At 46.5% G+C, this 22100-nt stretch overlaps 1 protein-coding gene and 1 pseudogene across 2 annotated transcripts; one reads left to right on the top strand and one right to left on the bottom strand.

The window, feature by feature from the left end:
• Positions 1-472: 472 nt before the first annotated feature.
• TUBB4A (tubulin beta 4A class IVa) lies at positions 473-19112 on the bottom strand. The gene is made up of 4 exons (XM_081845301.1): positions 18953-19112; positions 7095-7203; positions 5143-5253; positions 473-2261 (listed from the first exon to the last, which is right to left on the bottom strand). The coding sequence occupies exons 1-4, from the start codon at positions 19007-19009 to the stop codon at positions 1204-1206; spliced, it is 1335 nt and encodes a 444-aa protein (XP_081701427.1). The 5' UTR covers positions 19010-19112; the 3' UTR covers positions 473-1203.
• LOC309332471 (large ribosomal subunit protein eL21 pseudogene) lies at positions 3675-4698 on the top strand (annotated as a pseudogene). The gene has a single exon. The product of its transcript is annotated as a large ribosomal subunit protein eL21 pseudogene (transcript).
• Positions 19113-22100: the final 2988 nt, after the last annotated feature.

Here is a 22100-nt window from a genome sequence, read left to right on the forward strand (position 1 = left end):
AGACAAACCTCCCTAGGGAGCCACTGCAGAAAAGGCCCTACATCATGCTGCTACTCTCCAAACCTCTTGTGGAGGCGGCACATGAAGAAGAGTCTCAGATGATGAATGGAAAGTCCAAGTCAGTTTATATGGGGAACAGGCGGTCCTGAGCTGGCAAAGAGGTGCTTGTGTGTGGTGGGGGGAGACACTTAATACTTGACTAGGTAATCCTTAGGGTCTCTTCCAACTTCACAGTTCTATGACCTTCTGAGATTTCTGCATCCAAAGTGTTCCAGGTTTTTGCAAGCACACAAATGAAGGCCGCTTCCAAGCCACAAGGCTGAAACCAATCAGGCATAATAGTTGGAACTGCACCAACCTCTCCCATTTCTCTTTTCTTGCACATGGCTCTGTATTGCTGGTGGCTGACTGGATGGTCCTAGGAGTGGGGAAGCCCCCCAACAGTACCTGTTCAATGATTCACATTAGCCCGTTATCGTTATTCAGTAGTTTATTATGGAGACATAACTGCTTTGACAGCAAACACTCAAAAGGGGGACTACATTTCACCCTAAAGGACAGAGCCCCACCCCCCTCAAACCAACCCCCCCTGAGTTCCATTCATCTTTTCTTTAAGCCCAGCATGGATGGAAAAGAAACAATGTGAGTTACGAGTTAGTGCATACTCATCTCCGAAAACAAAAAAACTCACATGACCACAGAACACTAAGGACAGACATTGCAGCAGGAAAGGTGCCTTGGAGGGTGGGCAGAGAGGAAAGAAGGGATGTGGGGGTCAGCTGAGAAAATATAGTGCTTTATAGCTAGACATATTACCCACTTACTGCCATTCCCAAACACGACTCTGAAGCCTCTACCCCGTCACCAATTCTGCAGCCATCACTCCTTTTAAATATTTGCAATGGGTAGGTGGGAAGGACTTAAATTCACAACTCTTTTAATTGCTTTAGGTTGGGCTGGAGCAGGGATGGGGAAACGGCAGCCCGCCAGACATTGCTGGACTCCCAACTCCCATCGACCCTAGCCGGCTTGGCCAATGGTCAGGAAAGATGGGAGGTGAAGTCCAACAGCAGCTGGAAGGCCGTTGGCTCCCCAACCCTGGCCTAGAACGCTCAAGTCTATGCCAGCGCAAGCAGTATGGTCCATTGGTTCAGAAGACTGGTGGGAAGAAGGAGGAGTCATGGGGGAAGGAGAAGGAGATCTTCATGCTACTTCTTCTTCTGCCTCCTCTTCAAACTCCCCTTCTTCAGCAGTAGCATCTTGGTACTGCTGGTACTCGGAAACCAGGTCGTTCATGTTGCTCTCGGCCTCTGTGAACTCCATCTCATCCATGCCCTCGCCTGTGTACCAGTGGAGGAAAGCCTTGCGGCGGAACATGGCTGTGAACTGCTCGGAGATGCGCTTGAAGAGCTCTTGGATGGCCGTGCTGTTGCCAATGAAGGTGGCGGCCATCTTGAGGCCACGGGGCGGGATGTCGCAAACCGCCGTCTTGACGTTGTTGGGGATCCATTCCACAAAGTAGCTGCTGTTCTTATTCTGGACGTTCAGCATCTGCTCGTCCACCTCCTTCATGGACATGCGGCCGCGGAAGACGGCCGCGACTGTTAGGTAGCGGCCGTGGCGTGGGTCACAGGCTGCCATCATGTTCTTTGCGTCAAACATCTGCTGCGTGAGCTCGGGCACGGTCAAGGCTCGGTACTGCTGGCTGCCGCGGCTGGTCAGGGGGGCGAAACCGGGCATGAAGAAGTGAAGGCGAGGGAAGGGCACCATGTTGACGGCCAACTTGCGGAGGTCAGCGTTGAGCTGGCCGGGGAAACGGAGGCAGGTGGTCACGCCGCTCATGGTAGCAGACACCAAGTGGTTGAGGTCTCCGTAAGTGGGAGTGGTGAGCTTTAGGGTACGGAAGCAAATGTCATACAGAGCCTCATTGTCAATGCAGTAGGTCTCGTCTGTGTTCTCCACCAACTGGTGGACTGAGAGAGTGGCGTTGTAAGGTTCCACCACTGTGTCCGAAACCTTGGGTGATGGCACCACGCTGAAGGTGTTCATGATACGATCGGGGTATTCCTCGCGGATCTTGCTGATCAGGAGGGTCCCCATCCCTGATCCGGTGCCCCCGCCTAGCGAGTGGGTGAGCTGGAACCCCTGAAGACAGTCACAGCTCTCGGCTTCCTTCCTGACCACATCTAGGACAGAGTCCACCAGCTCAGCTCCTTCCGTGTAGTGGCCTTTGGCCCAGTTATTCCCAGCACCACTTTGACCTGAGCAGCAAGGAGAAAGTCGGGAGTGGGGGGTTAAAGGTCATCACCTCGTTACTGGCCTCTTCTGAACAATATGGTCTCTTTTAAGAAGGCAAACCATTCGACTCTTATTACTAAACTGAAAACTATGGAGAGACCTGGTCTGAATAGAGATATTGGATTCATGTCTCATTACACATGCTAAAGCTATTTTTGGTCCTCTGCATACTATCCCTTGCTTTTTCCTGTAGGACTAACTGCAGTCATTATCAGTCGTCAACAGGTTTACCATACCCATTGAGCCAATCACCCATCTCCTACTACCCTTCTTAGAAATAACCCACCCCACCTTCCCACTATATATAAGGGTCTGGTGACTTCTGTTTCAGTGTATCTGAAGAAGTGTGCATGCACACAAAAGCTCATACCCAGAACAAACATTGTTGGTCTCTGAGGTGCTACTGGACATTCATTCATTCATTCATTCATTCATTTCGACTGCATCAGACCAACATGGCTACCTACCTGTATCCATTCGACTCTTGTTTTACATTGCCCCCTGAATAGTGACCCAAATAGTGACCCATTCATGGGGAACAAAAACACTTCAGAACTGACCTCTCACTCCCATAATTTCAGCTCAGCCCAAAGCTTACAGACCACTCCTGTCACCTTTGGGTGACATACCAGAAGCCTCAATGTAGGGTAGTATCAGGTAACTTAACAGTTGCAATCCTTATCATGTCTACTAAGATAGTCCTACTGAATTCAATGCAGCTTACTCCCAGGTAAGTGGAGTTAGCATTGCAGTCTAAAGCGTCAAAGCTATCCTTTCCATGCTCCCAGGGACCACTAATAACTGTTGTGTAAGTACATTACGTAACAGTTTGTGCATACAGATCCAGTTTTGATGAGAAATCTCCACCATAATTTAAGTAGCGGATTCCTAGCCCTTATGTTTTGGAGAACTGCAGCCAGCTTACGTAAAACATTCCTGTACTTAGGGTGTGGTGTTTTCGTGCCCTGCATGACTAACTGCTCCTTCGTGGCTTCCTATCATTTGCTTTTGCTAAGAATAATTATCTCTTGCACAAAGTAAGAACCTTAAAAAAACAAAAACCCTGCTGCTTTAGAATTACATTTACAGAACTAGGACCTAAGCCAAATAAGAGTTTGTGCACAAAACATTGATCTCCTTATTCTCCACAAGCATTTTTTTTAACTGCAAAGAACCTTTCCCTCGAATAATCCTCATGCCCAAATGTTGCTATTTCAACCTCCCTTACCCCACTGATTTACATTATATCTGACCATCTGTACATCGCAGGAGCTGGTAGGTGTAATAAAAGCTGAGTTTCTGCATTACAGAACGCTGTTGCTATTCCCCAGTTCCCCAACCCTTCCCCCCCCAAGCTCCATTCTGGAACATTCCTCCTCCTCCCCACAATGCAAACCAGGTCAAACTTCCAAGTTTTGCATGTGTCAAGTAAGGAGGGAGCAGCTTCCGTCAGCACACTCAGAACATACATGCCTGTGCTTGTGGAACAAGAAGTAGTACAGAGATAGCCAAAAGCGGTTGCTAGCTCATTCTGGCTCTTTCCTCCAGGCCTCCCTCCCTCCCTCTCTCACACATAATGGGGGTAATTTAATTAATAATTGCTTTTGTATAATGCATACTACATCAAGCAACTGCAGTTTTTAACTTGGGACATAGCAAATAAGGTTATTCCTGCTAGCAGAAGGCACCCTGGGCATGAGCAGTTCCCCCAAAGGTTGAATTGGTGCCACTTTGGGCTTTTTCATTTGGTGCCAGGTATCGTGACATGAAACTAATTCATGTGTATACCCACCCCACCCTCCTAGAAGGGAGGTCACACGATGGATCTCAAGATGGTCCCCTTGGGCCTTTCAGCCTCGGACGCCATCTTACAGTAAACAGTCAAGATGACCAACACCAAGGAGAAGAGGCGGACACGTTACATGTTCTCAAGACCCTTTCGCAAACATGGTGTGGTCCCTCTCGCTACCTACATGCGCATCTATAAGAAGGGTGATATTGTTGACATAAAGGGCACGGGCACAATTCAGAAAGGCATGTCCCACAAATGTTACCGTGGCAAGACAGGAAGGGTATACGACATTACCCAGCATGCTGTGGGCATTATTGTGAACAAGAAAGTGAAGGGCAAGATTCTGGCCAAGAGAATTAATGTGCAAATTGAGCATATTAAGCACTCAAAGAGCAGAGACAGCTTCTTGCAGCATGTGAAAGAAAAGGAAAGAAAGAAAAAAGAAGGAAAGGAAAAGGGAATTTGGTTTGGACTAAAATGCCAGCCTGCTCCTCCAAGAGAAGCCCGCTTTGTGAGAAACAATGTCAAGGAGCCAGAGCTGCTGGAACCAATTCCATATGAGTTTATGGCATAGTGTACGTGAACAAAATAAAATACCATGTTGAGGACTTGGAAAAAAAAAAAGATGGTCCCTTGGGTGACTCTTGAATATCATGGCTGAACAGAGATTTGAACCTGGATTGCCCAAGCCCAACACTATTTTCTGCTTCATCACCCAGCTACCAACAATTGTTTCTCCACTCCCACCATGTCCCTTGGAAGACACGAAGCTGCCACAACACCGGACCTTCTAGATCTGAATTGTCTTCAGGATTTCAGGCAGAAGTCTCTAAGTCTACCTGGAAATGCCAGGGACTTTCTAAATGCCAAGCAGACACTCTGCCATGGAGCAACAGCCCCGTTTGCCTATGTGGGCAGCAGATCACAGTTCAAGTGATTTGAGCTCCTGTGATCAATTACAGCTCTCTCCCCCCCCCCCCAACATCCTTTAGCTTGGCTGGGCAACATTTGCAACTGCAGCTCAGTGATACTCCTCCGCCATAGTTCCTTACCAAAGACAAAGTTATCAGGCCTGAATATCTGCCCAAAAGGGCCGGACCTGACCGAGTCCATGGTGCCAGGTTCCAGGTCGACCAAGACAGCTCTGGGCACGTACTTGCCACCTGAATGGAGAGAAGGAAAAAGGCTTTTAGGAGTGTTTAAGAATCCGCCCTCCCAACAGATATACTAGCATTTAATCTGACCAGCTCATGTTGAGCAAACCACCCAGTTCAAAAGATGGGAGCACACTAGTGGGCTGGCTGGGACTGGTAGGGGTCGAAGTCCAGCAATACCTCCCCATGGTATGTGGTACCTAGCAAGTGGTACCTAACAAGGCTCCCGATGTCTACTCCAAGAGCTCACAGCGACAGCTCCTTGGGCAGCTTACAGGGCCTAGGTAGCTTCACTTCAGTAGCAAACCTGCCTCTAGGTCTTGACCATCCTCTGGGTTCTCCAACAAAGAGAAGAAATACCGTATTTTTCGCTCTATAAGACGCACCAGACCACAAGATGCACCTAGTTTTTGGAGAAGGAAAACAAGAAAAAAAATATTCTGAATCTCAGAAGCCAGAACAGCAAGAAGGATCACTGCACAGTGAAAGCAGCAATCCCTCTTGCTGTTCTGGCTTCTGGGATAGCTGCGCAGCCTGCATTCGCTCCATAAGGCGCACACACATTCCCCCTTACTTTTTAGGAGGGAAAAAGTGAGTCTTATAGAGCAAAAAATACGGTACTTTTGAGACACTTCTGCAGGGAGGGTTGCCACCACCATCATCAAACAAAAACCGCTAGGTCCCTTCCACAGAGATTTTGCAGCAATTCCAGAAACAGTTGGCAACAGCTGCCATAGGCTCTTATTCCCACACTCATTCCTCATCACAGTCCCATGGCAGGGACTGATCCCATGGAGAAAGCCAGGAGCCTGTTCTGAGAACCGGCAGATCCCATTTGCTGATGACACCAGACTTACTGATTTAGTTCGGTCTAGGCATCTTCCATCTCGGTCCCCACCCTCAAGTCTATTATGATCCACACTTGGGATACATAGGGATAGAGAGATTAGGTGCCACTAGGTCAACAGAAAAGGATTAGCTGGAGGTCAACTTATAGAATATAGCAAAGCGTTTTTGTATGGGGGCTGGGGGAGAGAAAACAGCAGACCAAGGCTTAATTAGAAGAGACAACAGATCTGAGAGAGAGCCGCATCAACTGAATTTTAGTAAAGGCAAAAAGGTAAAAGACCCCTGGATGGTTAAGTCCAGTCAAGCTTGACTATGGGGTTGTGGTGCTCATCTCGCTTCTCAGGTCAAGGGAGCTGACGTTTGTCCACAGACAGCTTTCCAGGTCATGTGGCCAGCATGACTAAACTGCTTCTGGTGCAACGGGACACCATGATGGAAGCCAGAGCACATGGAAATGCCATTTACCTTCCCGCCAGAGTGATACCTATTTATCTACTTGCACTGGTGTGCTTTTGAACTGCTAGGTTGGCAGAAGCTGGAACAGAGCAACGGGAGCTTACCCTGTTGCGGGGATTCGAACTGTCGACTATAGCCTAGTCACAAACAGAACACAACCATATGTAGGGCCCATCAAAGTAGGGTACAACAGAGATGCCACTCTGAATACTGCACTTCTGCTCTTAAAATAGCAAATGTTAGCCAAAAATTGGGGAAGTCAGGACTGTCACTTTCTATGACAAGATGTGGAACCTGTGACTCTCCTGCAGTTGTGTGATTACAACTCCCACCCTGGACTGTGCTGTCTGGGGCCAAGAAGACCTGGAATGCAGCAACATCTGGAAGGTCACAATTTCCCCATCCCTGATCTGTGAAAGGCAAGAGGGAGTGCAGAGAAAGTAGCTGATCATACAGAGGAGCTTGGGTAGCACGGAGGAGCGTGGAAAGAGACAAGGAAAGAATTCTGAACGGTGAAATGGAACAGCAGTGCTGCAGGAACAAACCTGAGGCCTCATTGTAGTAGACATTGATCCTCTCCAACTGCAAGTCGCTGTCTCCGTGGTAGGTGCCGGTGGGATCTATGCCGTGCTCATCACTGATGACTTCCCAGAACTGTAGCAGGTGAAAAAAGATAAGAAAAGGGGGATACAACATTAAGAGGAGTCATCTGACCAAACCCTTCTGAAAACCAGGTCTAGCCTGGCCTCTTGTGAGGCGGAGTAGCAAGTGGCAGATTTCATGTGGCCTTTAAGACACTTCTGTGGCTTTTAGTTCTCATTCATTTCAGTGGGAACTGAGTGGGTTTCTTCCCAGTGCATTGGGCCCCTGTGCGAACACAGGGAGGAACATTTAGGTTTTACCACCTTGCGCACTGGAACAGAGAAGGGGGACCTGTGGCCCACCAGAGGTTGCTGGACTTCATCTCCCATCAGCCCCAGCCAGCAGGGCCAAAGAGTGGGGGCCGAGGGAAGCCGAGATACAACAGCATTTTGAAGGCACAGATTTCCCATCCCTGCAGCAGTTAAGCAGCTCCAGTCACACAAATGCCTCCCCTCATTAGTCTCACGGGCAGGCTATCATTGCAAGGGGATGCATTTCGTCCCGGCTGCAGTTAGCTGCCAGTAGTATCCATTGCAAGAGAGCAATGAACTCAGATACCTCCGAGGAGGGTAGGCCAGGTATCAGCATCACCCCCTACTTCAGATCATTTCACCAGTCGGCGTGTATTGGATTTGCTACCCATTATCTCAAGCAGCAGCCAATTGAGGGTATTGGTTGCTCTTCATTCAACAAGCCCTGACCTCCAAAGGAACTTGGGCGACAGAAGACATTCAGCTTTAGGGAGAAGCAAACTGACAAAGCGATTCAGCACACAGTGGTTTCTAAATGATATATATATATCATTTTCAAACAATTAAACATACTTTTACATCTTATACAATATTTTTGGACTTCCATCAATCACATCTGAAATTTTCCAATCTAATCACTTAATAATATACATTTCTTACTTTCACTATTACCTTTAAATCTCATAACTAATCTCTCTTCTTTCTCTATTTTGCAATATTTCGTGTATTTTTCCTTACAAAACTTCTTGTAGTCCTACTAACATAATTTGTTGATTACAGTTGCTCTTCAAATAGTTCATATATTTTTTCCAATCTTCTGCAAATCTCTGGTCCCGCAGGTTTCAAATCCTTCCTGTCATTTTATCTAGTTCTGCATAGTCCATTAATTTTGTCTGCCAGTCTTCTTCCATGGCCAAACGTTCTACTCTCAAGGAATGCTTTCCACGTAAGCATGTCTGTCAGAGACCGCTTTGCAAAGAACAAGAGGATTTGGGGAGAGGTTCTAGAAGGTGCACCCTTGGATTCTGCTTGCCCCATGGTTCAAATGTCTGCTCAGACACGAGACTCACTGGGTGACCTTGAGCCAGTCACCATTTCTCAGCCTATCCCACTCCTCAGAGGGATTTTGCAAGGGGAACATGGTGGCTGGAGATGGCAGTGAGGAACTAAGTATGTTCAATTCATGGTGGTGGTTGGGCCTAGCGGGGCAGACCTGTGGCATCACATGGGACCCCAAGCACACACCCGAACACTTCCCCAAAGCCTGAACACTGCATACTCCAGTTACAGAGGAAAAGGTTTAGCTTTTCTTAAAGGACGAGATCGGGCGTGTTCAGGGTAGTATGGCCGAAACCGGGGAGGGGATCTGGTGGAAGAAAATTGGGAATTTAAAGTGTATATAATATAATTTGTTTTGTTTTTTTCTTTTAATGAGAGATGGGATCTGGTGGAAGAAAATTGGGAATTTAAAGTGTATATAATATAATTTGTTTTGTTTTTTTCTTTTAATGAGAGATGGGATCTGGTGGAAGAAAATTGGGAATTTAAAGTGTATATAATATAATTTGTTTTGTTTTTTTCTTTTAATGAGAGATGGGAAAATTGTGGAATTGAATCTTTTTTTTTTTTTTTTTTTTTGACCCTAGGGGAAACGTCTTAAGAATAAGTACAGATATATAAGTGTTAATGAGAAATAAGATTAAATAAAATAAAAGTGGATGGTTATTTGGTGAAAGAAAGAATGGAAAATTACAGTATATTAAGATAAGATATAAGGATAAAAATAAGATGAAGGATTTGTTGAAATATCTATATGAATTAGAATATAAAGAGGGGAATTATAGTATGTTAAGATAAAATATTAGGATAAAAACAAAGCTGGAAGGATTTGCTGGAATATCTAATTGAATTAGAATACAAAAATGGGAGGCGTGAGGAAGTCAAGGAAATAAGTGAATGTAAGTAAGTGAGTTAAAGGTTTGACTTGTTTTTTTACTTCTTTTTTTCTTTTTTCTGTTTTTTGATAATTTTTTTTATATGTACTGTTTTTTCTTTTTCTTCTTCGATTGTTCTCTTTTTATTTTTTTCTGTAACCTTTAAAATCTTAATGAAAATTTATTTTTTTTTTAAAAAAAGCTTTTCTTAAAGGAAGCACATCTTGAAGGAACAGGGCAGGTTTCACAGGCTTCCATCCAATAATTAACTTTGCTGCATGCCACCACTTCTAAACCAGCTTTCCTAGCCACTCCTGTGTCTCCTGGTCATGCAGGGAGGTGTATGGTACAGCCCTTGTGAGATTGCAGCACTACTAGAATGGGAAGGCATTCCTTTGAAGGGCCCCCAACAAAGTATCCTTGCACGCAGAAGTCTAGTATGCCAAGAAGGATGTTTGTCTCCTTCACAAGTTAGGCTTCTACCTGCAAGAGACTCTTGATATGGAAACACTTCCAAACAACCACCCATATGTATTTTGAAAATGATACAGCCTGACTATAGAGAGGGACCAAAGCACAGCATGCAGAAGGTGCCAGGTTCAATTCCTGGCACCTCCCAGCATATAGCTGGGTGAGAGCCCTGTCCAAAACACTGGAGAACTACAGTCCGTCAGCGTTGCTGATGGTCTGACAAAAGTATGAGGCAGCTTCCTGTGCCCCTGTATACCACATTCTTCCCTGAGTGTTTGGACCGAATGTTGGGAGCATCAGAGCTGCCTATAAGTGCATCTGCTTGAGAGAGAGACCTGAGACCGTACGACTATTATTAGCACAGCAATGGAAATATGTCCCAGCTAAAGAACATTGGCAAGTTAAATTAATGGAATATGCTGAAATGGCAAAATTGACAATGAAACTAAGAGGAAGAGACGATAACGAATTTAAGGAAGATTGGAAGGAGTTTATTGCATATATTCAAAAGCAATGTACTCAGGTTAATACATTGGCAGGGTTTTAATACTACTTGTAATTTAACTTTGAAAGGATAATAAGTAATAAAATGGTTTGTAACTTTACAATGGACATGCAGTACATTGATAATCAATGGAACCAAGGAAGGGACGAGGGGGGAGTTATTTTGTCTTGATTTGACACTGTTACTGTTTTATTTTTGAAAAAATAATAAAATGTTATAAAAAGAGAGACCTGAACATGGGAGAACGGCCACCAATAATGTCGTGTGTCTCTCTCTCTGTGTTTTGTTTTTCCCATTAGGCAGACACATTGTATTGCTAAGTAACACGTACAATGAACTATAGCAACAGAGTAACATAACACACAACACACACACACACACAGTCTCGTGTTATATTTTAGATACATGATTTGACTGCAGAAACCACACCTGTGATTTAACACTGCAACTAAGGAAACAACCCCATTGTGGAAACTCAACAAGTTGTCATTTGAACTGAGGGGTCAGGTCACCACCATCTGGTACCAACGCAACCGCTTCACAAAGCCCATTCATTGTGTCATGAAAAGCCACCCAGGTTTGCAAGTCAGCTGTGATTCCCCCAAGGAGCCAATTAGAAAGGGGTTGCACATGTTGGCTCCATGCACTTCCTGCTCTGCGTGAGCTTCAGCTTGCAAGATTTTTGAGGCTGGGAATAGGTGCGACCTGTTAGTGCCCTTAACACATTTTAAGTCAGTTGCATGGCAGGGATGTGGAACCAATGGCCCTCAAGTTTTGGATCACAATTCCCATCAGTCAACTGCTGGGGATAACATCTGGCGAGCCACAGGTCCCCATTCCCCAGTCTTAGGAGAAACCATACTGATGCACTGAACCCTTTTAAGAAATAACATCACAGCCAGGGCCGGATTGAGGTTTGATGAGGCCCTAAGCTACTGAAGGTAATGGGGCCCTTTATATGTCCAGCTCTCTTTGTCAACAACAAATTGTCACTGTTTTTTGTGTTGAATGCAGTGGTACCTCTGGTTGTGGACAGGATCCGTTCTGGAGCTCCAGTCAGATCCCGAGGTTTCCGCAACCGATGGTACTTGTTCTGTGCATGCGCGTGGCACGGTAGAGCGCTTCTGTGCATGCGCAGCGAAACCCGGAAAAATACTTCTGGGTTTGCCACATGCGTATCCCAAAGGATACGTAACCAGAGGTACCACTGTATATGCTATATGGCGATTTATGGACCTAATAGGTATCTAAAGCCATTTGCACATGTTGCCATGCAACCAGTCCATGCAGAATGTAGGCACCCTATATATAGAAATGAGCAACCAGTGATATTTTAGGGAGCAGGCTAGCAGGCAGGACCCATTACTTACATAGTAGGAGCCAACACAACACAAAACACTGTTGCTGTATGCAGTTTTATTTTATTTGTTTTTTATCTTATATTTTGGAAATGAACATCCAGGGTTTTTTTCCCCTTTAAACATTTTGGGGTCCCCCAAGAGAGTGGGGCCCTAAGCTATAGCTTGTTTAGCTTATACGTAACTTTGGCACTAGTCGCAGACCACTTCACTACAGAACCTGGTTGTTTTTCAAAAGATATCCTCACTGCCGAGCCCATGGAAGACCTGCCTAAGAGTCTTCACTGCAGCGATCATAATAATGAACTGTTTTACAAGCCTGTCCACAACACACACAGCGTTAAGGAACAGGGCATCCTTCCACGGCGCTCTACTTTTCCTTTTAGAAATTAAACATTGCCCCTGCCCTCCCTTGACATCAGTTTGTGCACAAAAAACATTTCAAAAAACATTTCAAACTTCCACAAGTTTCAAAGCAAGGTGGGTTGACATCCTGACAACTTGCAGCAGAGAAATACTGCAGTGATCTCTCTAGCTCGGCTTAATGCTGTGCTAGGATTCCTTGATGCTGGCTGCACTACAGCCAACAAGTGTGGGGAAAATCCCAGGAGAATGACCACTGCCAAGAAACTATGGATCCTGTCTCCAAATCCTAACTGGAATGAGCAAAGTAGGGTGGATGGAATGGTGAGTGGAAAATACTAACTAGGCAAGGAAAATACCTGTCCACTGTTTCAGGAGCTAGGTAAGAAAACACTTGTATGTTTTGAAATAGTGGAATTATGTATACTAGATGCCCAAACGTTTGATACTGGGAATACAACCCAAACTCAGATATTCTGCTTTAATGGGGGAAGGCAGGTAAATCCAAGATATACAGGATTTAGGAACATTCCTAGCTGCCCTTCAGCTGTGGCACCCACCACATGAGGGCCACAGCATACACCTGATAAGAAACAGTCGACAAGGAGGCAAATGCGGGGGGGGGGGGCGGCGAGCAGGTAAAAGGTCAGGCAAGAATTCACACCTAAGGCCACCTTTTTGTGGCATGTTCCCAGGCAACGGGTTCTCTGAAAGGCTCTAGCTACCAGAGCAGCCGGATTTAATCAGAGGCAAAAGTGGTTCAGAAGTCAATAGGGATGGAGTGAGTGCTCTTTGCCACTCTTCAAGTCTGCTACTCATGCCCATCCAAATATTTCAGCACCAAAGGTTGAAAACTAATGATGAGGCACAAGCTCTAATGAAATGAATGGGAGCTGTGCAAGAGCACTGCTGGTTCATTTCAAAAGAGTTCCTGCAGCAGACATTCCCCACTGAGGCAGTGCTTTTTGATGGTGTCCTCTTACTAAGCCACTAACTATGTAGAGAAATCAACTGATGTACCAGCCCTAGGAAATCCACTGTTAAACTTGACATCTCAGTTCTGCTTTGGAAACAGACTCTAAGCTTTGGGATCTCTATTCACTATTTTCCTCCCCCCTTCTATCCCCACAGATTTTTGGCTTGGCTTAATTGTGGTTGCCATCAGCACCTCCCGTCCTTGAGTCCTGTGGCACACAGAGACCTTGGGAAATGAAGAGGTGTTCAGCGTCAGGATTTCACAGAAGCTGCAAGCAGAGCCTTGCTGCATACACCTTTTGCAAAAGCCCAGCGGAAAGAGAGAGAAGCTACCCTCCTTTCTTTCCCAAAAATTTTCTTGGGCCTCCCGTGAAAGGGCAAAGGGTGGCAGCTGTCAGCAAGCAATTTGTAGAAACCAGGTTACCAAAGGGACAGATGGGAACTGGCCAATGCTGGCATGCTACACTCTTAGCTGCAGTGATGGGGCGGTGGAGATAACGGGACCAACGTGGCCCTGGGGTACCCAAGGTAGAGAAGGGAACCTGCGGCCGTCCAGATGCTGTTGGAGCCTCAACCCCCATCAGCCCCAGTTAGCACGACCAGTAGTCAGGGATGATGGGAGGCCAGCAATATCTGGAGGGCCACATGTTCCCCCCCATCCTGACTTAAGGGACAAGCAGACTGTAAAGGGAAGTCTCAAAATTGTGCTGGCACCAGGTTGACAACAGGTGTTTAGATATATGGTAGCTGCAGAGAGCAGGTGACTCTCAAAACAGCCTTCCTGACTCCCACCCAACCTAGGGAGCATTGCAGTGGTATAAGACTGAACTGTGAACTACTAGGAAATCTCTTTGCCGTGACTTCACTAAGTGGCTTAAACAAGTCTACACTCACTCTGTGCACCAAACAAAATAAAAAAATTCATTCCAGCAACACCTTAGAGACCAACTAAGTTAGTTATTGGTATGAGCTTTCGTGTGCATGCACACTTCTTCAGATACCAATTTTGGCACACTTCTTCAGATACCTAAATTTTGGCACACTTCTTCAGATACCGAAAGCTCTGCAGACCTACCATACACAGTTGCTGCAACAACAATTACAACGAACGTGCTTTTTACACCCTGATATACTGTATTAATATTATGAAGACTACCTCCTCCCTTCTCAAGAGCTTGGGACAGAACCCCCTGGGCTCACACTTGCTCCCCAAAATCTCTCCCACTGCATGTTTGCCCTTCGCTTAGGCAGCAAAACCTGTGCCGGGAATAAGCTGTCATGACTTAAGTCTGAGAGGCTTAAAAGAGTAGATCTCCCCGGCAGAGCAGCATACAAATAGGGAGCCCACTGCCTGAAATCATCTCATACCCCCTCCCTCCTCCCCCTTGCAGGCAGAGCACTGTGCACAGCTCTAAAATGGAGTCGCTCTGTCAGTCTTTGCTTCCCTCACACTGCTGCAGGAACCGCAGCACTGTGAGTGGCAGATTCTATTTATACCCAATGCCTGTAAAAGCCCGAGGGTGGGGGAGAGCTTGAAGGAGAGTCCACAAGGGTGGACACAAACGTTGGTGCACTCTTTAATGCCACCTCTCTCTGTGCAAACACACATACACACACCCAAGAAAGCAGCCGGACCAGCAGGGAGAGGCAAGCGCTGCAGTCATAAATCCAGCGAGGAGAGAGAGGAGGCTTCTAGCCCAAGAGGCTGGTGTGCTGACAGCAAAGATGGCTGACAGGCTTTGACAGGCTGCAGGAAAAGGCTGGAGCTTCACAGGCTCCAGTGACGTGTTCAAAGAGAACACACCCATTCTCCAGCACCCTGCCTGCACTCGCAACGGCCCTTGAAACTTTGCTACCATAAACGAGGGCCATGCCTTTCCCAGATTAGCGCTGGAACGCTTGGCTTTTCATTCTGCACTTGGTCCCCCAAACAAACAGCCAGTTCTAGCTCGCAGCTTCTTCTCCATGTGGCCGTGCCTTAAAATGAAGAGGGGCCTTCCATCTCGAGCATGCAGCCACCTCCCATTTTGCATGCTTCAGGCCAAGCCCATTTTTGTTTTAAAAAAAGTTACCACCCAATGGGAAGAGGTGAACACGCAAGACTTCTCCCCAGGAGCCTTCTGCTGGAGCAGCATGCCCCGGCACACTGAAAACCAGCCTGGGAGCACAGCTGCTGCCTTTGTTCTGCAGGAGGTACGTTATGTGGGGAGAGAGCAGGCCAGATCTCATTACCATAAAGGGTGAGGCTACTATTTAAGCCAGCTTGGCTCTGTTCAGAATCGTATCTGAGTGCCCTATGAGCCGTGTGTGTGTGTGTGTGTGTGTGTGTGTGTGTGTAGAGGGGTAGGGAGAGACACATCAATGCAACATGAAGCCCGTGGCACTATCAGAGCCCCACCTTCTACTGCTACAGCTGCATTGAGCCTAGAGGTCAAGACTAATCTGTCCAAGAATGCATCAGTTCTACATGGGCACATGTTTGCGTTCATCCCAGCATGCTGAGCAGATAAATCTTTGAGCTCTGGGTTTATTAATGCCTTCAGATCCTCACCAGGTTCAGCCATGAAAATCAGACAGATGTTTAAGGCAGGGAGGGAGAGAAGCTGATTTTTGTGTGTGTGTCAGGAGAGCTACAGCATAATCTTCAAAGGGCATTGCAGTAAAACAGCTGCCAGCCTAGTTCTGCAGCCATTCTTAATGAGGAAAGTCACCAGGACTTGGGATAGCCATCTTGATGAGAGGCCTGGGCACATGGCCTGAGAAGCAATTGCCCTGGCACGATCTTCCCCTGGAGGGCTAACAAGTGAAGAAACTCTGGATGAGTCAAAGATTGATCCTTCCCTTGCCAATCTCTCAAGTGGAAGAAAAGTGAGCTTTGCAATGGTGACTCAGGTCTGACTCTCATTTAAGTTATAAACTGGTGTCTGGGCCATACCATTTCTGATTGCAGGTGTGTGGGGGGGTGCCTGACGGAAAGCTTCTCCTTGTAGAAGACAAGGCCAGAGCCCTTCTCCCCAGTTTTTAGCTTGCTGTGTGGAGAACTACTTTGCATGAAGCAGCTTTCAGTTATTTAAGCTTCTGCCTGCCATCCTCATAGGTTAACCACCTGTTTTCTTTTAAAAATATTTTTTATTAAAGATTTCTTAAGTTACAAAAATACATGCATTGTCTCTTTTTTCAAGTTGCGTTTTCTACAGATCAGTTTCATTTGTTGTGAGACACTGTTGCACACAGTGTTAGGTTAGGAAGAAAAGGGAGAAAGAGGGGGAGGGGGCAATGCTTTTATTCTTCTACTTAGTGTCATGTGTGGGGTTTTGTGTCAGCGTCACTTGTGTGGGTTCTCTTACTATTCGCTTGTGGTATTTCTTTGGCAGTGAGAGAGGCTGGGGGTGACCAACAGTGTGGTTGGCTGTCTTTGGTTGGCTGTAGTGAGATTTGTTTCGGTGTGTGAGTGGGGTATGTGCGTGTGCGCTTTAGTTAGACCTCAGCGTATCTTAATTAAGACTACAAGGAAAGCTGGTTTAGCAGCAAGGACTCTGCCTCCCATGCATTTTCCTCATAAAGCAAATAAAAACTTTGTAGAAAGGGAACGATCAGCTCTCTTCCATGTGAGAACCTGAAGGCTCATCTACCTCTCCACAAATAAGTGACTCTTGCTTTTGATGGCAACCTTTGTGTTACCACTAACAAGGGTGGAGCCCTTCTGAGGGTCAGGGTGGAAAGGTGTGTTTCATTTCTAACCTACTTCCTCTCTCCATCTGAGAAAGGTGGAGAGGAATCCTTTTCTAAGGGTTTGGTAAGCCTGCAGTTTGCGGGTGCAGGTTAACAGTATCAATTCAGAGGGGTTGACGGTAATTTGCAGTTGCGACAGACATCGGTCCAATGCTAAATGATGGGACTAGTTGGCCAACTGCGTTCCTTTCAACCAAGTTCGGGCCAAGACACGAGGGATGGTTAATTCCAATATACTTATTCTGGAATGAAATCCTAAAGGTTATTAATGAACTGTTTAAAGTGAAGCTTTCAATAGACTTTGATTTCATGACAATGGGTATACTTGGGGAAACGGCTATAGAGAAAGGGGACCAGTTTACTTTCAAAGCTATGATATTAGCGGGAAAGGCAACGGTAGTTTTAGGTTGGAAAGAGAGAGAAAAATGGACAGTAGAGGCATGGAATAGTTATTTGTTTGAACTAATTCAGTCGGACATTGTCGCAGTAACGTCACAGGATACAACATGGAAGGTCAAGTCCACCACAATAAGGAACAGATGGAGCTCCTATCTTCAATGGATAGAAACTACTGGAACAAAAGACATTTGGTGGAAACTAAAGACGCTATGCCTGTGGCTGAGGATAATTGTTTGAACCCTTCCAATGGATATTGGGGGGGGGGAGGGAGGGGAAGGAAAAATTGTACGGGAAATTAAAAAATTGGAAGGAGATAATATAATGTATGAAAAATCCCAAAACAATAATGAAAAAATAAATAAATTCCAATATACTTTTGGCCATAATGGAGGCTGTTATGACACAGATCAAAAAGCATCTCCCCTCAAGCACCATGGGAACTGACCTAAGTAAACAACCAAACAGAACAGGCAATTTTAGGTGTGCTAATTTAGCCCAATAAGCATATCCAAAGGGTGCCCATCCTACACTGCATGGAAACCTGGTCAGAGGCGATGGTGGTTGTAGTTTAACAACATCTGGATAGCACCATTGGCCTGGCTGGCCGTGACTGATGGAAGTGAAGAGTCCAGCAACATCCAGGGGGCCATAAGTTCCCCCGTCCCTGGAGACACTGTTGGGGGAGGGCAGAATGCCTTCTGTTTGATTCTGCTTTGCACCAAGCAGAGTTCTGACACAGTTCTCATTCCCTTATTGCTGTACAGCTTCTGCAGCGCAGTGTGCTTGGCACGTGTTGATTCTGCTGCATTCTCACGCAGCATTATACAGCATGTTCGGATTCCATCTGCATCCATGTTAGGGAGAGAGAATCTTGTGCCACGCGTTGCTTTGGGAAACGTCTCCAGGCTTCCCAGTGCTGTCCCACTAAACTGGACGACGCCAAAAGGTCGCCTTGACCATCATTTGGAGGAAAGGCGGGAGATCGAGGAAGCGATCAAATCCAAAAGACACATCTCTTCAACGGCTGGGTGGCAGCAAGGCAGCTCGGCCAAGCCTCGCCCTCCCTCCAGACATAACCAGACTGCGCCAAAATCTCACGGAGGAGGGAAGGGGGTGTCTAGCCTTCCACCAGCGACGGAGAGCCCCGCCTGGGAATCCGTCTGCGGCGCAGGAGAGGAAGGGGGAGAAGATCCCGGAGGAGATCGCCCCCCTCCAGATGCCTTCGTAAGCGGCTAAGGGCGGAAGCCATGTTGGCGGCCGCAATGCAGAGATCCACAGCCCCCCCACACACACACACAGGCGGGAAAACAAGGCGCGCAAAGGCAGCGCCAGACGCGCGAATCGGGGACCGTGGCGCACGGAGCCAAGCGCTTCGCCATCGTTCCCGGGTCCCCACCCTGCGCTCCAGGCACGATCCGGCAAGGAGCCGCCACCGGGAAGCCGCCGCGCTACAATTCCCCACGGGGGTCGGGGTCGGGGGCAGGGAAAACGGGAGGACCCCCCTCCAAATTTAAGTTTTCCTTACCTCCCAACCCCCAGCATGGCGCGCGCCAGGCCGCCCAGGAAAAAGGCGGCGAGATCGGGGAAGAGGAGACCAGCCGACGCGCCTCCGCCCAGCTGGGAAGGGGGGCGAAGGGTCCGAGCGCCCTTTTCGGGGGGTCCGTCCGCCCGCCCCGAGAGCCAGGAGGCCCCATGGCCGTGGGGGGGGGCAATCGGAACCTGGCCCAAGTCCCCCCACCCCCGGGTCCCCGTGCCCCTGCCCCGTGCCCTAACCTTGGCCCCGATCTGGTTGCCGCACTGGCCGGCCTGCAGGTGCACGATCTCCCTCATGGTCTTGGGGCGGTGGCTGGACGCTGCGCAGGGACTCCGATCCTCGTCTCGCCGCTCCTTCGCGCTTCTCTGCCTCTGGCCGCTGCGCTCGCGCACCTTAAATAGGGCCCGGCGGGGAAGGGGAGGGCAGGGCAGGCGCCCGGCACTGCGCATGGGCCGAAGCTGCCCGTCGACGCAGCCGCCGCCGCCGATCCTCGCCTGTCAGCCCTCCCGGCTGCCGCCGCGTTACCAAGACGCCCGAGCGGTTGGCCTCTTCTGTGTCCTGGCCTGGTGCGTCCTGTAATTCTACTCAATGTTGATGCAGAGCAGAACTCCAACGTCTAGTTAGCAGAGCAAAAACTTAAACACGTTGCGGGATCCCCCCAAAATAGACCAGAGGCAATTGTATTTCATCCAGCAGAGTTTTTACTGCTACCAGTGGCGTAGCATGGGGGGGGCAGGGGGGGGCAGCCGCACCGGGCGCAACATCTGGGGGTTAAGGTTAGGGGGTGCAAATCCACGGGTTAGGGGGCGCAAATCCACAGGTTAGGGGGCGCAAATTACTTGCCTTGCCCCGGGTGCTGACAACCCACGCTACGCCACTGACTGCTACTGAAGTCAAATGAGCATAATGGTCACAAATCCAATACATTCAGGACTGGCCCTGTCCATAAGAAATCCAGTTGCTGCAGACTTAACTTAAACTTGCAACAACTTATAATAAGACCAAGCTTTAACACTTAGCATACTATCTACAGAACAGCACACAGAAGGAAAGAGAGACAGAAAGAAAGAAAGTGAATCCCAGGCTCCTTCTGGCCTATTATTACAGTCTTAGTAAATGAATAAATGCTCAAGTCAAGAAAGAACTTAGCATATGAAGTTGAATGTTTATAAATATATCAAAACCGTGAGAGAGAACTTACTGAAGAAGCCTGAGACTCTTCATAGGCAAAGCAGGTGACAAACGCCGGCACCCTGTCTAACTCTTGTGCGTAACATCACCGACTCTTCGTTTGATCAAACTTATCCTCGTTGATATCTAACCCTTGAGCGCCACATCGCCGACACTTCGTTTGATCAAACTTACTTTTGTTGATATCTACAGGAGCCTGGCTAAAGGAACTTTAAAGACTGAATCTTCCTTTTGGACACAATTTGAATGAGTTTTCTGTTTGTGGCTTCTGTAGTAGATCTTGTACATAGCTCTGTCAATTTTTGGATTATTAATATAAGATTTAGAACGTAGAATGGTTTGGTAGCGTTTTGTGTGCTGCTTACTTTATACGGTCTACTATTATTACAGGCAGCATGACCTTGACAGAAGAAGTAACAGGACCAGTTTATTTATTTTTTATAATAATTTTTATTAAATTTTAAACAATAAACAACAACATACATAAAAACATGTTCTTTTTCATTAACCACATTTCATTCTCATCTTTGGACTTCCTCACATCTCTTGTTCCTGCACTCTAAACACATAAATTTTTCTAGCAAATTATTTACTTAGTTCAATTTATATTATATAATTGTCCAATATTGAATCTCAAATTTTAGAGTTTAAATAACTCTTATTCTTTAAAAGTTAATTCTAGGATATCTTTTATCCAAAATTTGTCTTATCTTTCAATTACATTTAAATTTATATTCCTTGTTACTAATTTATTGGAGCCATATTATTACGAATCTTACATCTTTCTTAACATTCATACAATTTACAGTATTTTTGTAAATAGTCCTTAAATTTCTTCCACTCCTCCTCCACCAGTTCCTCTCCGAGGTCTCGGATTCTGCCCGTCATTTCTGCCGGTAACAGGACCAGTTTAAGCCAGCTGTACTTACTCATCTTCTCTGAAGGAATAACCCAAACATCATGAACCTTCTGTGTGTTACTTCCACACACAGAAGCTTCCAGAACCCTCTTGAATTAATTGGAATAGGAAAGATCAGATCAATACTTTCTGCACTAAAAAATGCAAACTGACATGGTGGTGGGGCACGGGGGGGGGGGGGCTAGGGGAGCAGGAAAAGCACCCCTGCTTGAGCTCAGAGGTGCTGCGATGCTGACTGCTGTTCCCTATGATCTCTGAGGATGCACAGCATGAGCAGGATGCTGCCATGATGCTGTACTTTGCCCACCTCGTTGGCCATTCAAGAGGAAGAGACTTGTAATGGCAGTGACAGTCTAGGCCGTGTTCCTGAGCCGTGTTCTCCAGTGGGGAGAACGCACACCTCTGGCTTGGGGGTCTGCAATGGGTGCTTAAAAATACACCAAGTTATTCAGGGAAAGATAACAGAAATCCCCAAACGGAGTATAATACTTATTCAAATAGTCATCTTCACCTGCTTTTGGATATATAGCCAACACAGTGGTACCTTGGTTGTCAAACTTAATCAGTTCCAGGAGTCCGTTCAACTCCCAGAACTGTTCGAAAACCAAGGCATCTGATTGGATGCAGAAGCTTCCTGCACTCAATCAGAAGCTGTGTTGGACATTCGGCTTCCAAAAAACGTGCACAAACCGGAACACTTACTTGGGAGCCGATTTGTTCAGGAGCCAAGCCGTTCGACCACCAAGGTACCACTGCATTGAGGAAAATATTTTTTTTCCCCAGAGCAAGGAGTTCCCCAACGTCCTGTTTTTATACTTTTTGCAGTAGGAAATAATCCAACACTGGATTTAGACACAGCGTGTGCATTAGTGAAGTGGCGCTTTAAAAAGAAGAAGAATTCTTCATTAGAATTCTGTGATTCTTTTTTAATAGTTTTTATTTCATTTTAATACACCACATACAAAAAGAAAATATGAAGATACACAGATATCCATCACCTAACAGCTAAGAAAGAAATAATAAAAGAAAAATACAAAACAACAACACCCCCACCAATACATTGAATATTGCTCACAATACATTTAACATAAAAACGACTTTTCCTATGTAGCTGTCTTCCCATCTACTCCTTACTTCTATTTCTCATTCGTTTTTCAGTGCCATATTATATCATATTTTGGCTTTAATGTTATTTATTCTATCCTAGGTTTTCCATCAGATTCAAAACTCCTACTGAAGTTATTCAAATGCTGTTACAGACTTTAAACTGTCATTGC

The sequence above is a fragment of the Podarcis erhardii genome (assembly GCF_964252035.2).
Source record: "Podarcis erhardii genome assembly, chromosome: 17".
NCBI classification, from domain to species: domain Eukaryota; kingdom Metazoa; phylum Chordata; class Lepidosauria; order Squamata; family Lacertidae; genus Podarcis; species Podarcis erhardii.

Coding starts and splice junctions, on each gene's coding strand:
- TUBB4A (XM_081845301.1), bottom strand. CDS start 19,009: ATGAGGGAGATCGTGCACCTGCAGGCCGGCCAGTGCGGCAACCAGATC. Junction 5,254..7,094: donor CTACTACAATGAGGCCTCAG/GTTTGTTCCTGC, acceptor CTCTCCATTCAG/GTGGCAAGTACGTGCCCAGA. Junction 2,262..5,142: donor GCCTGATAACTTTGTCTTTG/GTAAGGAACTAT, acceptor CTTGCTGCTCAG/GTCAAAGTGGTGCTGGGAAT.